The 18371-nt window shown below is 40.4% G+C and overlaps 1 protein-coding gene across 5 annotated transcripts in view; it reads left to right on the top strand.

Annotated features, from left to right (window-relative positions):
• CSMD3 (CUB and Sushi multiple domains 3) overlaps positions 1–18371 on the top strand; it is a 584373-nt gene that overhangs the window by 251913 nt on the left and 314089 nt on the right. For 3 of the 5 annotated variants that reach the window (XM_083621789.1, XM_083621788.1, XM_083621792.1), the window contains exon 7: positions 15869–16186. The exons of the other annotated variants lie outside the window; for them this stretch is intronic. In XM_083621789.1, coding sequence (XP_083477915.1) covers positions 15869–16186 — 318 coding nt within the window. The remainder of the gene's footprint in view (positions 1–15868; positions 16187–18371) is intronic. 5 annotated transcript variants of the gene reach the window in all.

Genomic DNA, 18371 nt, shown 5'->3' with positions numbered 1-18371 from the left:
GGACTAGCTGCTGCCAAGGTTCCAAAGCTGAACCGGGAAATATTCCGGAAGCTGCTGGGCATCCAGAGCCAGGGATCTGAAGTGCTCCATCTGAAAACGAGATAGGGCATCAGCAATAGCATTATTAGTGCCAGGAGAAAACGGGCAGAAAACACAATATTAAACCTGAGGCACCGCAGCACAAATGTGTGCAATAGGGCAGAGACTCTGCTTGAATGTGACAACTGCCTTGCCAGAATGCTCACCATGGCCTGATTATCAGGCTAGAAACAGACCCGCCGGTCCTTGAGCTCCATGGTCCAGATGTGCACTGCTACTACAATGGGGGAAAACTCAATAAATGTTAAATCACGGGTAACGGCTATACGCTGCTAGTGCTCAGGCCACTACTGAGCACACCAACGGCCATGGAAATAAAGCCCAAAACCCAAGGATCCAGCAGCGTCTGAATGGACCTGGAAATCAAATTGCAGATTCAAAGTATCCTGCCATAAGGATACGCCATTCAACTCCCTCAGGAATTCAAGCAACATCTCGAGGTCTGCTCTGACCTCACTGGGCAGTCACACCCAATGATGGGGTGACCGCAGGCCTGCAGAGAGTCTTGCTAAGCGTGCGCAAAAAAGGGCGACCAGGGGCAACCACCCTGCATGCAAAATTCAAATGGCCCAACAGGGACTGAATCTGCCTCAAGGTAACCTTTTCCTGTGGCAAAAATTCCATAATGATGTCACACAGGGCCACCAATTTTCCTTCAGGCAAAGAGGAACTTTGTGCCACAGTATCCAACTGGATTCCAAGGTAAGACAACCTCGTGACTGGGCCTTCAGTTTTATCAGCTGCCAAGGGAACACCCAACTCCCTAGTTAGGTCGTTAAGTGCATCAGTAATAGCAAGCATTCGTCAGAATTGGATGCAGAACTTAGTAAAAAGTCATTGAGGTAATGGGTCATGCCGCTTCAACCTGTCTTGGTATGCAAGGCCCAGTCCAAAAATGTACTGAAGGCTTCAAAAGCTGCACAAGATATAGAGCAGCCCATCGGCATGGCTTTATCCACATAATAAGCTCCATCCAACTGGAAGCCAAGCAACTTAAAATCATGGATGAACAGGAAGTAAGCGGAAAGCAGATTCCACATCACACTTTGCCAAAAGTACACCCTTCCCAAAGCTTCTGATCAACTTGACCACTTGGTCAAAGGTGGCATTCTTGACAGAACACAACCCAGGAGGGATGGCATCATTTACTGATGAACCCTGTGAGTAAGATAAATTGTGAATTAGGCGAAATTCCCCAGGGGCTTTTTTAGGCACCACACCCAAAGGGGAAAGGTGCAAATCCGGATAAGGAGGGCACTCAAATAGTCCAGCCATCCTTCCCAGTGCTAATTCCTTCCTGATCATTTTCCCGGCTATATCAGGCATCTCTCTCACTGATTTTTTATTTTCAACTTTCGTGGCCTTGGGCGGGAACAGCACTGGAATACGAAAGCCCTCTGAAAATCCCAGCCACAAATATGAAGCAGCTACCAAATTGGGGTAGATGCACAGCCACTCCCTCAAGGCAGATAACTTAATGGGAGTGTGAGCTAGGGTCAATAAGCCATCACTTAACATCCTGGGCTGCTTGAGGAGAGGCTCCTTTCTGCTCCTGCATAGGCTGATAAACCACAGGGGGTGGCACAGAATGCAGTGACTGAGAGGGACCTCTAATGACCCTCTTAGAAGGGAGTGCAGGGCTGGGATTCCTTTTAATAGGCATCACGATACTTTCTTCTTGCATAGGGGTACTAATTACAATCACACAAAAGGACCTAGGCCTTGAAATGGCGCTCCTGTCTCAACAAGATGGCGCTCCTGCCAAGGCAAAATGACGCTCCCACCAGAAACTAATCAGGAACTAACCTGTCCCTGTGACCTAAAATGGCGGCCGGAATGAAATGGGGTTTCCCCCCCACCCTTAACAAATACCCGACAAAGCTAAAACAAAAGGGGCACAATCAAGGCAAGGAGAGGGAACTCTCACTGCAATGAAACCAATAAAGGACTTAACAAGCGCTAATAGAGCAACAATTGCAATTGCCCAAAGTTGCGTATTAAGCACAAGGCTGCTGCTGGAGCCGGAACACCAGCCGCTGCAATGTGAGGGAGCAATAAACGGGCAGCGGCAAGCTCCACAATGGGAGCGCCTGGGGGCTGGAGTCCCAGAGGGGCAAAGCCACACTAGAAGGAAGGGAAAGGGAAGGGAAGGAGTAGAGGACAACTCAAAAAGGAGCAATCAAAGGCAATGAAAAGGGGGAATAAAAAACGGAAAGAAATCGCCAAGACGATCCGTCGAAGGTAAGTCTCTCGGCTACACAGAGGACACACTGTTAGCTTGTTCCGAATGCACGAGCCAAAAGAGGAAGCTCTGGGTCACATGCATGGGTATATATAGGTCGCTCGATCCATTTAGACTGTGCCCCATTGGTCAGATTGAACCCAACAACGAGGGACCTACCAATCGGGTGTTGTGGCTATCCAATCTCACCCACCCACAACACAGGAGGTCAGTCTCCAGGTCTCACCTTAACACATGCCCTCTTTTAGGGAGGACACAATTTCTCTAAATACACAACACATATTCAATTAGTAAAGAAGGATTAATGGAAATTTGCTTTTTTCACTCTTTTTACTGCTTGACTTTTTAAATCAACTATTCAGTCACATTAATCTTTTCCTTATATCTGTTCTGTTTGATTTTTAATCAAAACAGAAGGAAAGGAAAACTGAACCAAGCTGTATTTTAATTCCAGGAAGTCAACTTGAAATAGTTGTGCAAATTTATCTCGTTGAACATTACTAAGAAATGGGACTTGCACATTAGATGTGGCACGAAATTGCTCTGTAGAATTATACCATAATCTATTTCTTTTATTGTGTTCACAATAACAGCCAGTATCTGAGAAATTGTTATGAAAATCAATCATATCCCCATACTACATTCTAATGTGTATAGCGATGTTCAAAGGGTGTATAGTTAAGTGCCAAACTGAATTTACAGTCAATTTCACTGTTATCCCCAAACATTAAAAGGAAAATGAAATGTAATGGAGGTTGTTAAAAATAATTGCCCAGGAAACTGCAGAGTAAAAACATTATTTGACTTTTTTCATGTTGTCAGATAGGAGTGCTTTGCTGTTATATCTTAATTTGAATATTTCTTAATTTGTTTTGTATTTTTTTATTTCCATCCTGTTTTTCTTCCTAGGAACTCAAACACACACACATACATACACACACACACACACACACACACACACACAATCTGTGCAATACATCAACATAAAAGACTGTGATATCACTGTTTCGGCATGTGTTTTAATCTGGTTTTTAGTTTATTATTTTATGTTTTAAAAAGTTAACTTTTTTTCCACTGATAATTATATTCTATTACTCTTTTTTGTAAATTGCTTTGAGGTTTTATTATAATCAAATGGTATATAAATTTTGTGAAATAAATAAATGGCCAAGCTCACCACTCCTTGCCCTTAGTGATGAGTGAATCACTTTCCCAGGCTTCAGTTAACCAAAGTGTTTCTAATCTAAAATGTCAGAAAATAGCTCAGTTATTTTCATTTCCAATCCCAATTCTAAGCCCTTTCAAAGCCTGCTGCTCTTTTAACCAATTGCAGCTTTCATGAATCCCCGCCTCTAATTTGCTGTGAACCCCCATGTTTTCCCCAAAGTATCCATGAGCCCTCATCCCTTCTCCAACTCCTCAACTATGCTTGCCTTGCTCAATACTGCTGGGATTTACTTTCAGGTATAGTGCCATTGAACACTATGATGCACTCCTGAATAGACACAGAAATAACTGCATCTTTCCCCTGTTGAATAATTATTACAAACAGCTTGCTCCTAGCTGCTTTAAATTAAGGCCTTTTCCTTTTGCCTACTAACACCCCTTTTGCCCTTCTTCCACATTTTGGGTTTTGTTTGCTAATTAACTTCGTCTCATAACGGGTTTTGATGAACTTCAAAGACTTGATGACCTCTTTGTGCGTTTTAGTTTATCTTCCTTTTTCTTTTTTGAGTGTGTGTGATTTCTAACAGATCAATGCCTCTTCCATCCTGAGACTTCTCTCTCAATCTGGATAGTATTCAACAAAACTCCACAAAAGATCTTAAACATGTATTTTATTGAAGTTCACAAGGCACATGGACTCACATTCCAGTAGGCTGTCCTTTTGGCTCTGAAGAAATGTGGTTAGAAAGCTCTTTATAATAAAGTTCTCTATGGAGTCTTTGTAAGAACAAGCAAGTTTGCCTCTCTTCCTGAGCTTGCAAACTGAACTAGGTTGCAAAGGAGAGAGGGAGGTTTTCCCCACTCTGGGCAGAGCCAATAGAAACTAAAATATTACTGTGCCTCCATTTCCCAGCCTGTGTTGAGATCTGGAAATGGAAAATGTGCTACCTTTTCTTAAAGGGGCAACAATAATATTCCTTCTACCTAATACTTATACACTGATTTTCTACCACTAATTAAATGAACCCTGTAAGGGCAGAACAATGTCTCTTCCTGCAGGTTTTTTGGACTAGGAAATAACATATGTCAGCAATAAGCCACCAGGAGCAGGATATCGTGGCTATCAGCTCTCTGCTTGTTACTTTCTATAAACAATCCAGCTTCCAAAAGAAAAATAAACAAAAATAATTTATATCTGATAGGGAGTTCCAGCTGTTTCCTTATATTTCAACTATGGGCATGTTATTACTTGCTGCTGAACTTTCTGGCAAATGTGTGTTTTAGTTAGTAAATGACTTGAGGTGGAGGGAGAAAGTTAGCTGAGAAGGCATGGGAAGAAACTACAGTAAAAGTTTATAATTTATTCTTTGGAGATGCTGTTTTATGTTCTTGGAAGATTTTGGGTTTTCAGCTTCTTTACAATGCCAGATTATTTACCATCCTCTTTAGAAACTGCTCAGTTTAGTTAAATCTTCTCATAATTTTACATACCTATGGAGTGCACTAATTTTGCATGCATGCATGTGCACAGCCACACATACACAATCTACCAGTGGCACTCTAGGAATAAACATTCGTCTGTTACCCTTAAAAAGTTATGCATTTATCTTTCCACTTACTACAATACTCTGAAGATAAATGTACACACAGTTGCCTCTGTTAAGAAAGGGATTTCTTGAATACATTTACAGAAGCAGTCTCTATTTTAAAATCAAAACTTCACTGTATGAACCACATGCATAAAACTTCAGTGGTTCCCAAGTGCTATCTGTAAATATGGGCACTCCAATCTAATGGCAGGGTTATGTGTTTGAATGCACATAATATTTGTTCTGCCCATACACATTTGTTAAGGATGCAAGTGTGCATGGGCAAGTAGGGGAAGAAGTGCAGATCTGGGGGAAATCATCATTGTTATTTTATTGACAACTTTATTGGTTTTTCAATTATATTTTAAAACCATCCTTTTTATACACACCAATATTCACAATAAACAATTCGACGCACTGAACATTCCAATGTTTAACATGTATGCATAAACTAAAGAGAAAATAAACTCTGCAGGAGAATCTCTAACAAATCAATAAATATTATTAAAAACAAGAATAAATAAAAAGCAGCTAATAGTGATAGCAGTATTATTACCCCAATCCATAAAGTCATGTGTCTACTTTTGTGTATCCACGAGGACTTTCAGCATGTGTTTCTCAAACAGTAGTTCTCTATGAATTAAAGATGCATGGGGAAGTTTTATCATATTGTACAGGAGATGCTGCTGGTGAAAGGGGGCAGGGAGGCTAGAATTTCACTGGGCATGCCAAGTCCTTCGGGACATCTGGATGTTGGCATCCATTTGTCCTGGGAGACAATGGAAGGGTGTGCCTTCGGAGGTAAAGTTAACCCGTTGGACAGTTACTGTGCCTGCTGTGGCTGTAGAGACCATGGGAGATATGTTTTGTTGCAACTGGGGCAGATTAAGATGTCCGGTTGTGCTGCTGCAAATGCACCATGATGTTTCTTCTCTCTTCACTCTTCCCAGCAGTCATTCACATATGGCTGGGTTAATGTAGCCCAGCCTTCATGCCACGTTTTCAGACATCTTTGTAACAGAGATTTAGTCTGCCAACAGGCCTGGTGCCGGAAGCCAGGTCCTTGTAGAGCATGTCCTTGGATCATCATCATTTTTAATTTGTATACCGCCTTTCTTTCTTACAATACTCAAGGCGGTTTACAAGCTGAAGAAACAAAAAAATGTACATCTTATAACAATCTAATGCAATACAAAAATGTGGTAATAAAACATAACTTTAAAATAGGCAACCTCCATCAAAAAAGTAACATTCAACAATCATTATAATAGTATAAACTAATAATATCAACATATAAAAGTTAAACAGAAATCCACTCAACAGTTACAATAATATCTAAACTATAATCAATAAAACAATGGCAAGCCACAGTACATAAAACAATACAATACACATTGAGAAGCAGAGGGTAGAGCAAGGCAGGTGGAAAGAGGCCTTGCCTGATGTAGTCTCTCCCCACAGTTCTTCTTCCAGGAACAGCTCCCTTATGAGGACTCCTAGGGCCGGAGGGTGGGGCGAGGCAGGTGGAAGGAGGCCTTGCCTGATGGAGTCTCTCCCCTCACAGTTCTTCCTCCAGGAACAGCTCCCTTATGAGGACTCCTAGAGCCGGAGGGTGGGGCGAGGCAGGTGGAAGGAGGCCTTGCCTGATGGAGTCTCTCCCCTCACAGTTCTTCTTCCAGGAACAGCTCCCTTATGAGGACTCCTAGGGCCGGAGGGTGGGGCGAGGCAGGTGGAAGGAGGCCTTGCCTGATGGAGTCTCTCCCCTCACAGTTCTTCTTCCAGGAACAGCTCCCTTATGAGGACTCCAAGGGCCGGAGAGTGGGGCGAGGCATATCCTGCCATCTTCCTTTCTGTGGATATGACTAAGCCTGCATAGATGTCACTGAGACAGGAGTGCGAACACACTGGGAATGTGGGCTTTGGGGAGTACATATTTGTTTGAGACCCTGTCCTGCTTGTCAGGAGGTCCTACACATGAGTAGGAGTCTGGCAGAGACACATGCCTGACTGGCATGTTCTCTCCCTCCTGGTCATTCAGGAGATTCAAATTTTTTCTCCAGCCCAAACATCACAGCAACTGATACCTTAGAGGCATCAGCACATTTCAGGATCAGCAGAGTATAGGCAGTCAGTATACAGACTCGGTAGCACAGCATTTGGCTAAACTACGTTTATTTACATATACACACTCAGAGCATCATAACTCAGCTTCTTCCTCTTCAGCACCAGAAAGCAAAGAGAAAGAACAAAGGACAAACTTCCTACATCACAGAAACACAGTAATGCAAACATCCTGTCTCCATGACTTCCCACAATGTGGAATGAAAACATACACCGTCATGTGATAAAAACAATCCCATGACTGCAACACAGGAAAAGAATCCTAACAGTGCTATGTAATGCCCAAAATATTCTTGACACAGTGCATATGGAAAGCATTGAGGCGTTGCTCCTAATGGGTATAAGTTGCCCATAACTCACTTCCATAAAACAGCATGCTCTATATACAAGCCTAGTAGACCATATTGGTGTCGGTCATTAGCATCAAATTCTCCCATAACCTTATGGAGAGGCGAGCCATTGCTGTAGCTGCCTTGCCAATACGCTTGTCCAGCTCAGCATCAATGGAAAGGTTGCAGGATTAAAATATACCTCTTTTAATACAGGGTGATGATAGATAGCAAACACAACAAAAACTATACAATAGGCACTTGAGAATTTTATTGGACAGATCTGAGGATTCCAAATGGTCAACATTTTTCACTGTCAAGTCCCCCTTGTGGTAGGTTAGCCAAGTTAACTGAATCAGAGATGCCTCAGGGTGAGCAGGCAGCATGTCAAGCATTAGTTATTGCTTTCGTAGTAAATGCAGAGCAGGGAGGACCAATGGATCATTGCTACATAGCTCAGCTACACATTGCTACACAGGGATTCACACAGCTGCAAATAAAATGTTTTAAATGTATTGTAAAGTGAAATATACAACTGTGACACTGGTTGGTGACAGTGGGCTATGCAAAATTCAATGTGTTTTTCAAAACGTTTTTTAAAAAAGCATCTTCACATCGTTTTTTTATATGTGTGTTGATTCCACCCAGGAATTCTATTAAAAACAAATTTAAGTTATTTTTCCTTATGTAAGCGTGTTGAATATAATCATGAATTTACAGGATATAGACACAAGAATGTTAAACATGTGGGAGGACAGGGAGAGAGACATGAGAGACCAGTTGTTGAACAGGTGATAGTGGAAACTGCACTCATGAATGAGAGTACAAAGAGGGCAAGGAATGGGAAATGAAGATGATTCCCTACCCACACCCACACCTATATAGCAGGAGCCAAGAGAAGACCTAATTTTGATCATGCAGTGAGGAGTCAGGTAGTTCTGAACCAAAATGGAGGTTAGGGTAGATTTTTTTTGGGGGGGGGAGGGTTTGCTGATAGGCAAACAAACTGGCAGATTGGCAAGTGCAGTAGTCAGAGAGCACTGGCCTGGTTGTCTGAGCAATAGGAAGACACTTCCCTTTCAGACTTCTTTGAAGAAATAACACCTTAGAGGATCAATCAAGCAAAATGGAAAAAATGGGGGGGGGGAGTAGAATTGTTCAGCTCATACTGTGGAACAACAGTTTTAGCACAGGAATACATGAATCTCATGAAAACTTTCAACGCCATTAGAGTGAAGAGGGAAGGAATAATCAGCAGTGACACAAGGAGGAAGAAGATACCTCAAGAAGGAGAACAAACATTTTGACATGCCATTGGAAGTCTCAAAATTAGTGGGGATGACAATTAACTAAAATATACCAGTTTCTAGGGTGGCAAGAAGGCATTGGATTCCATTTTGAGCCATGTTGGTTGCATGCAGTGCTGTTTCCATTCCATTAAACTTTGGCTTCTGACAACAATTATGTTATTCATCTTGTTGTCTGCCATGCGGGAATTTTTAATTAATTGTGCTATTAATTGGCATCATTATTGTGTTATCCCACACCGCTCATGTCAATGTGAAGGCCATTCATTTCAATGCAAATGAAACACAATGAAATGGGGTGAGGAAAACACATCTTCAGTTACATATCATGGACTGATTACATATTGTGGACTGATAGCAGCAGTAAATGCCAATCGTATTTGCTGGTTTGATTTCCATTCTGGGCACTGGATGCATAAGCAAATGACAATTTCTGCTCCATTTTGTGTCTGAGTTATCTGATATCCCTACTGGTTTCTGCATTTTTCTAAATAACAATAATTGGATGCATTCAACTATAAAAATTCTTTGTAATTTATGCTTGCTTAACTTCTATGCACAGCTTACATGAAATACATTCCCCATCCAACAAAATATAAATACGAATGTAACTGGACAGAATTTTACAGAATTGAATGTCCAAAATTCGGTGCATAGTAAGATGCATGCGCAAATGTTGGTAATCCTGCTTCACATGATAAAGTGGATAATCAAAGACACTAGGGGAAAATATGATGTTTCAGGGACTTGGCAATCAATAGTTGATTTTCTAATAATTATTTAGGGAGCCATACTATCAGTTCAGAGGAAGGGGCAAGGTTTTGAAAATAGGATGGGCTTGGTATCTCAGCATTCCTATGGAGGCCTATGGTACAAAGGGGAGAATCTGTATTATAGAATACACTTGAAAATGGGAAGAAAGCTGCTTTGTAGTATATGCTTGATTCCTCTCACCTGCCCTAAACCATCAATACTTTTTTGTGTTGGAAGTTAGTTCTCAGTTCTGCGTAACAATATTCAATATGCCACGCTCTGCGTGTTTGGGGATAGGATTTTGCAAATAAGGGCTTTCCCCCTATGCTATGATAGCATTGATTGTACTTTAGCAATGTAAAAAGGAATAGCAGAGTCATTTGCTATTCCAGCAAATGTTCCAGTGTTAGGTCCCCCAACCCCCAGGAAATAATTCTTCTGGTCAATTTTTGTTTTTTGTCTGTTGCCTTCCTGTTGATGGTACAAGAACATTCATTTCATTTCACATTTCATGCAAAATAGATCCTCACCTGTGCATGTAAATGCACTATCGGCTTAGAATTTCACTTGAAGATTGTGATGTTTCGGAAGAGAAGAAACACAGGTTTGGCTTCTGTGGAAAAACAACTTTGCTTCCAGGCCTTCCTTCCGCAATTTCAGTTTTCTTTACCTGTAAAAACAAAAAACAAAACCTGCCAACCCTAGTCAGGAAATTAGGGGTGGGCCATAGCTCCATAGCAGAACACAAATTTTGCATGCAAACCCCAGCATCTCCAGGTCAGGTGTGGAAATAAATATTGGAGAACCACTGTCAGTCAGTTTAGAGAACATTGAGCTAATTATCTGGCTCAGCATAGTCTTCATATGTTCACATATAATCTATGTTTATATTCAGTATCACTATGTTTATATTCAGTATCATGTGATATCTTGACTATAATTTGCATTTCACTTAGTAAATTTTGGGACAGCACTGATTCCACAATTGCCATTATTTGCCACTGTTTTATAACAATGAAGTTTGATTCAGTAGTGCAACATGACTTTTCCTATAGGGGCTTGTTGCTTGAAAACCATTTCATAGAAATAAGCATCCCTTTGGGAAACATGCTGATCATACTATGAAAAGACCTATCACGTTATGAAATACATCTACTGCAATTCTTTTAAATCATACATATTCATAATTAATTTGCCCTGTTCTTTGGGGTAAAAGATTAGTAAGTTCTGTGTGCATTCCATGTATTTTTTGCAAACACTGCCAATAGAATAGCTTAATTTATAATAAGGGGATTTGCCATGAAGGTGGTGCTGTTCAGTGCTTGTACTGGGTTCTGTTTGACAAGGTCAGGGCAAAATGTTGTTGTGAAGTTTCAAAGTGCTGCAATTGGGAGCAGTTGTAAAGCGAAGGTCCCCACAGTTCATTATCAACATTCCAAGTCTATCTATAGTGACCTTAGTCATTATCCATGTTGTGTAATTAATTATACTGCACTTTGACATTGTTCAGAACAAGACAGAAGAATATTCAGGCTTCTGGCCAATTGTTCCTTGTTGAATAAAACAGATGTTAGAGCCTTCTTGAGTTCCTTAACACACAGTGGATGTTCTATTATGGAGGGTTTCAACCCATTTTTGTAACCCAAAATGATCTTTTTCAGTCACCCTGTGTTTCTTTTCTGTCCCACCATTTCAATCATATACAGTCATTAATTTATGATCAGTTTGCCATTAATTCAATCTAACATGCACCAAACTTCATGATTAGCTCCGACCTACACAAAATAAGATCAACCAAATTGAGTGCAGACCATCAGCTATGAAGGGCACATAATTTACATCCAGAAGGTTCTTGGTCCACTCCCCAGCATCTCCAGTTAAAAGAATCAGACATTGAATAATAAAAATACTCTCTCTGTCAAGACTCTGGAAAACTGCAGCTAATACAGAGCTAGAGGGGGGAGGGGGGAATGTCTGATCTGGTAGAAAACAGCTTCTGATGTTCCTAATATGGGCTGCAAGGTGCTGGAAAATCTGCCTGTTTTTGAAGTTCCCAGAAGACAGGATATGAAGGAAGATTATTCAGTCCATCCTTTCTTAACCTGGTACCCTTTAGATGTTTTAAACTACAACTGCCAAAGGTCTTCCTGTTATCACCTGCCAAGTGCTAGAAACGCTACCCGTTTTTTCCTGTTCTTGGTGAGTTATTTGTTTAATGCCCACCATTCACTCTGTAAGGCCTCAGGGTGAGTTGCAGCATTAAACCACAGTACTAAAAAACAATACAACTTGCACAAGAAGATAGTACAATAAGTTTATCTAATCCAGCCTTCCCCAACCTGGTACCTTTCAATAAGCAATAAGCAATAATAAGCATTAATCACACCTTGGATTAACCTCATTGGCTACGATACTGCCACCTGTCAGCCTCAGTCAGTATGGTTGTGCTGGCTGAGGATTATGAAAATTGTACAGTAGTCCAAAAACCTTGGAGGATGCCAGGTTGTGGAATGCTCATCTAGTTACTGGTATGACACCATTCATGGTTGATGGACTATGCTCAGCTTTGTAGGTTAGAAGCTGAAGAGACTTACGTTTGTGTTTTGGCAAACATGTTAATCAAGCATGGTTGCTGCAAAGTTGAGACTTTCAAATGAAAAGTTTTACATACCGCTCACCAGTTTCACCTTTCACCAGCAGGTATTAGAACATTTCTTTGGTGGCACCAAAGCAGATACTTGAGTCCAACATTTGCCTGTAAAGATAACACGACTAAAGAACTAAACAACCACATAGCAAATTATATAACTTGGAAATGAAATGGACTGTTCTGAAGTTCCCAAACAGTGCATTCTGCAGTTTCCCTTCTTTGTTTTCAAGTTTATAGAACATTATTTTAGTTGCACTCTTTGTAAAGCACTTTGTATTTGTTCTATTTGCAGTGTTTTCTTAGACTTTAGGAGAAAGCTACGCATTCAGCAGCCTATCAGGATAGCAGATTAGGACCAAGCATTGTAGTGGACAGACTTTTTCTGAGGCAGGAGCTCTAGTTAGCTGTGTGTAGGTGCTGACTTGTATTACAAACAAGCCTGCTGCGATTATGAAGAAAAGTTAAATTGTAGTACATGCCTGAGAATATTTATAGAAAATTATTTCTATGTATCAATATGGATGACCAGATTTTCTGGAGACAATTAAAAGAAATGGTAGACAACACTAGAACAAACAACATTCATAAAACAGAAAGAGTCTTAGCATTAAACTCTGAGACTTGCAGTTTGTTTGTTTTACTTATTCAACAGCGCATATATATATATATATATATATATATATATATATATATGTATATTGTTTAATCATCCATAACTTCTGAGTGGTTTACCCAAAATATGAAATGTTCCAATAAAAATATTGAGAACATTAAACATTAAAAGCAAGTTCACCTAAAACAAAGTAACAAAATATAAGTCAGTCCAGCATCTGTTAAAATCACACACACACACACACACACACACACACACAGAAACAAATTAAATCGCACATTAAAATTGCATGTCTGGGAAGGCTTGCCTATTTTTTAAAAAGTATTTAGAAGCTGCCAAAAAAAAAAAAAAAACAGGGAAGGTTCCAGCTTAATATCAATGAGTAGGGAGTTCCAGAGAATCAGTGCTGCCACAAAGAATTGATTCCGTGCGAGTGTGGGACAAACATTTTGTGGCATGTGCAAAACAGTCAAGTCGGCATATGTGGGTTAAAGTGATTCTTTAAGTAGAGAGAATAGCCCCAAGCTATTAAGAGTTTTATATACCAATAGTAACACTTTGAATTTGACCTGGTACAAATCAGCAGCTAATGTAGATCTCTGAGCAGAGGATTAATATAATCTCCTGCACTAATTGCAGTTCCCTAGCCACTAGCATGAGACCTGCATAGTTGGAGACACAGGGAAAGATGACACATGACATGCTCACTGAATAAGTCTTAGAGTTACTGCTAGAATTCCCTGTGTAAAGGCAAGATAAGTTAACAGCCATCTGATGGCTGCAGGAGGGATGGGCAATGAGCACAGTGAAAAGGGGATGGTAAAAACTCTGGATGGATGTGAGGCAGTACTTCAGATATGTTTTGGAATATGGGAGTAAATGAGCTGGACCTCTAATCTCCATACTGCCTAGGTAGCCAACATGGCAACCCTTCAAATATTGTTGGACTACAACTCACATCATCTCTGATCACTGGCCATGTAGGCTGAGGCTAATGGAGTTGGGAGTCCCAACAACATTTTGAGGACACCACATGGTCTACCTCTGCTATAGTTTCTGGACAGGAAAGAGTGTCCAAAAGACTTGTGCAAAATTGTGTATAAATTATGCAATTTATAAATATATATCAGGTTGCTGGAAGCATAAGAAGTGTAAAACAACAACTTAAATAAGTGGAAGGATGTTAACCAAGCCTCCAGTTTTTCAAAGCAGACAAGACATTTTAGTGGGAGATGGGGAAATATCTGACATTATGAGTTGGCATCAAGTCCACAGAAATTATGCCTTCCTTGGCACTGGATTCACATCTGGATATATAAAAAGTATGGGATAGACTCAAATGGGAGAACATAGATATGGAGAGGACTGTATTTCCACATCTCACATTTCTTCCCTATACTTGGCTCAGCAATTTTTGGAACTCCTGTTTGTTGTGACTGGTGATGGCAATACAGCCAACAGAGGCAAAATGTGACAGACTGAAGTCTCTGCGGAACATCTAATTTTGTTTTAAACACATACGGAATATCATGTTCTCCAAAAGGTTTCTAGAGCTAATTTTCTAAACATTCAATTGTTGAACCAAATGTTGCTTTCCATTCAAGCTTTTTGGTGATTTCTTTATTATTATTTTTGTAAAAATGCATACAATGAATGACTCTTAAGAATCCAATTCAGCAAAATCAACACCTTGAACTGCAAAACTAGAATAGAGCACTGATGTGACAGATTCCTCCAAACTGACCCCAGTAAGGAGGAAAAGCTCCAGCATGCTACACTAGCTCAATGCCTCCCAGTGGCGTAGCCTGGGTTGTCAGCACCCGGGGCAAGGCAAGTAATTTGCGCCCCCTAACCCGTGGATTTGCCCTAACCCCAGATGTTGCGCCCGGTGCGGCCGGCCCCCCCTGCACCCCCCACGCTACGCCACTGATGCCTCCTCAAACATTTGCTTCCCCCCAAAAAAAATTATATGCTCTGAAAAATTATTATATGCTCTGAAAAATAATTTGAGGGTGAGGTGAAGATTATGTATCACATGCAGACTATACACTTTGTATACCAGATCTTCTTACATAAGAGGACTCTTTTGTCTTTATACTACAGATCAGTCCTCATTTCTATTTTCGGCTGAGCAGCTTAAAGAGTTTTGTCAGAAGATGGGGATGCATGGTGCATAATCCTCATGAAGTGACTCCTGTAGCATTTCCAGAGCTGTTTACCCCTCGGTCATAGCATGGCTGCAAGCTCTTGACATTGCCTGCTTGCTTTAGGCCAGCCCTCTCATTTGCCCCACTGCCCTTAGGCACTCCCTAGGCAAGCACCCTTTGTATATATGCTGAGAAGAGTGGAAGGAATTAATATGAGTTGGTTGAGCCCTATGTGGATTCTTTCATGCCTTGGCTCACAGCGAAGGATTATACCCATAGTTTTATATGCATCGTTTTAAGTACAAAAAAGCTTTAGGTATGCAATTCTAAAAGGGGGACAGATAAGTTTGCATTCAATTAATTATTTTTAAAGTAGCAGATACCAGTTCAGTTAAAATATGAGTACTGTTGTTCATTATTTTTTAGACCCCACTGGCTTTTATGTGTTATGTTGGTTTATCCATGTGTACTTATATATATATATATGTATAATACTGTTTTCAGATGAATTTGACAGTGAGTGATAAAAGGCCAACCTGTTGCCGACCTACTGGTACCACTAATAAATGCTGCATTGTGTTCTTTTCTGGTCACCTTTTCCATTAAACTGTGCTTTGTGAGTGCTATGGTTGTAGGTACACTCTGCTTACCGATGTGCAAATATGTTCTCTTGAGTACAGCAGATTTTATTTTAAATAAACAGCAATTGAGTTGCCTCTTGCCAGTGTCTTTAATGTGGCAAACAGAGGGACATTTTATCTGATTAAACTGAGCAAAAAAAGAAAGAAAAGAAAAGAATACACAATTCCAAAGAAAAAAGTTAGCATCCAGTGCTACTGTGTGTCCCACAGGTTCTTCTTCTTCCACTTTGACCCAAACTGCCTGCACTGGTGAGTTAGAGGAGGATATTGCGGCAACTGCTGGTGATATTACGGTTGCTAGCACATCTGATGATGTTACTGTATCCAGTGTTACTACTGTCACCAGCCCTAGAGTTTCCGAAGAGCAGCGAGTCCAAGCTGTGAATCTCAGAAAATCAGATCTGGAACTCACCACTTCCAAGGAGTCGCTCTCCCTTCAACCAGCAATTACCCAAAGTACAAGAAGACGACCAAGAAATGCTGAGCAGATAGAAAGACCTAAAGAGCTTGCAGTTGTTACACATAGAGGTATTGGATGTTATTTTTCTTGTGCCCATTTAGTCTACAGCCATAGATGTGTTGCCTACACTAATTCTTCCCCACTCCTGTCCCCCGATTGCCTAAATGAAAGGGTAGGAAAGGGTAGGTTATGAAAGAAAAATTGGAAGTGATGAGATCAGCATTCGGGGTCTAGGAAGTAGAGTACTAAATGCTACTGGGACTCTGGATCTGTGTCTAGAAATCCAGGTGTCCTTCTAAAAAGCAGGAGAGATGCTCATATTGGAGGAAGACAGCTTTCACATCAAGGCCACAGAAAATTAGCTTGTTGTACAGACAAGCCACTGCCATGAAGTAGATGCCATATGACAGCCATATTGGGGAAACTGACTCTGTTCAAGCAAATAGGGTCGATTTCAAATTATATAATACTTTTGTAAATTTGGCAGGGTAAGAGAGATACTGAAATGTACATGGCAATAACATAGTGCTGTTCAGTTTGTCATATAAACTCACGGCAGGTTTAACTTGCCCCGTTATGGTCCTTAATGAAGGAAGCAAAGAACAGACCATTAATTAATACAGCCTCAGAACTGAACAGCTTCAGAAAATGCTTCCTTAATCTTAAAATTATTTCAAGAATCACAATATTAAAAATACTATGGAAGTGCAGTGCCATTTAAGTTAAATATGCATTATTTAAAATGTAAAATATTTAATTTTTAACTAAAGGAAATAGTACAGCCTGATCTAAAAATAGGTTTTATGGGAATGATCCCATAATTTGAAATCTTTTGTACGCATTTTTACCTTGTTTTTCAAAATAAATTATTAGGACAGCCTATAAAAGAAAGTAAAAATGCAGCAACTGAGGAACATCCTAAAAGAACAGTTTACAAGCAGCATGAATTCATTAGCAGAGATATAAACAGGTCAAATGAAAAGTCCTGAGAAATTTAAAACAAATAAACAAAAACCATTTGGCAGGCACTGAAATTGAACCCAATACGCTTTCCTGGGAAATGCATACCATAGTCATGGCACCACTACTGAGAAGTCCCTTTCCCCAGTAGAATAATCCATATTTGAATGGGTTGGATCCAGAGTTAAACATGGGGAATGGGGCTGATGGAAGTTGGCTTTGCCACTCTCTTTTCCCAGCAACAGCCCCTCCTAGCCAACCAAAAATGCTCACTGGGTTCAGGGGACCCTGCTAGATGGGGTGGGCTGTGGACCAGAGGGCATATAGGGAAAGGGAATGGCCCCAAATCATGCAGAGGCACTTTCCACTAGTAGAATTCCAAAGTTGCCTTTGCCTGATTCTTGGGGGGAAGCTCCATTCTTCCAGTTGCACAAACCACAAATGGGCCCCAGCCCTCTTGAAGAACAGTTTGGAGTCTGGAAGTCTGCCATGGGACTTAGTAGCAGGCAAATCAGCTTCCCTCAACCCCATTACTCATGCTTAATTCTGGATCCAACTCTATGAAAGTAGCATGTGTATGTATGTATGTGTGTGTATATATATATATATATATATATATATATATATATATATAATAATGCCAAATATGATAAAAGGTGTACTATTTAAGGAGTAGATAGAGAACAGTTCTAGAGGATAGAGTTCTTCAATAGCAAATCATACCAAGGAAAAATGCTTGTGCAATGTGCCTTTTTCTGACCATTAACTACTGCCATTTCTGTACCTTTAATTTTAAGAAGTTTATGGCTTCCTGTCACCTCTGTCTAGACATCTGGCTTTGGTGATACCATATATTTGCAACTTTTCCTTTATCTTCTGTGGATTCTCTACATTCCTGCTCTCTTTTCTTTTCAAGATTCTTGTTTTAGCTGCTGCATCTTATGTGCTGATTTTCCTGATTTAAAGTATTTAGCATTGTGTTGTTTTATAAAAGGAAAGTGTGCAGATTTATAATCTGAAAATGTTAGTATACATGTATTTAGGGACCTGGCTGCTGGACTTTGAGTGGGAGACATTGATTGTGTCATGTCCACAACTCTATGTTCATTCTCCTATAGTACAATATGCAGACACACCTTTGCGTCTGTTTTTTTTTTGGCTGCTGAGTTAATAATTCTGTTACACTGGTTCTGCTAAATTCCACCTTTAATGTTCCGTTTTTCCTCCTCTCCCTTAACTTCTCTGTTAGCTTAATTCCTTAACAGATTTTTGCCACAGGGGTTTCCATCCCAG

The sequence above is a fragment of the Podarcis filfolensis genome (assembly GCF_964270895.1).
Source record: "Podarcis filfolensis genome assembly, chromosome: 7".
NCBI lineage: Eukaryota > Metazoa > Chordata > Lepidosauria > Squamata > Lacertidae > Podarcis > Podarcis filfolensis.
This window is presented reverse-complemented; position numbering and strand designations above follow the sequence as displayed.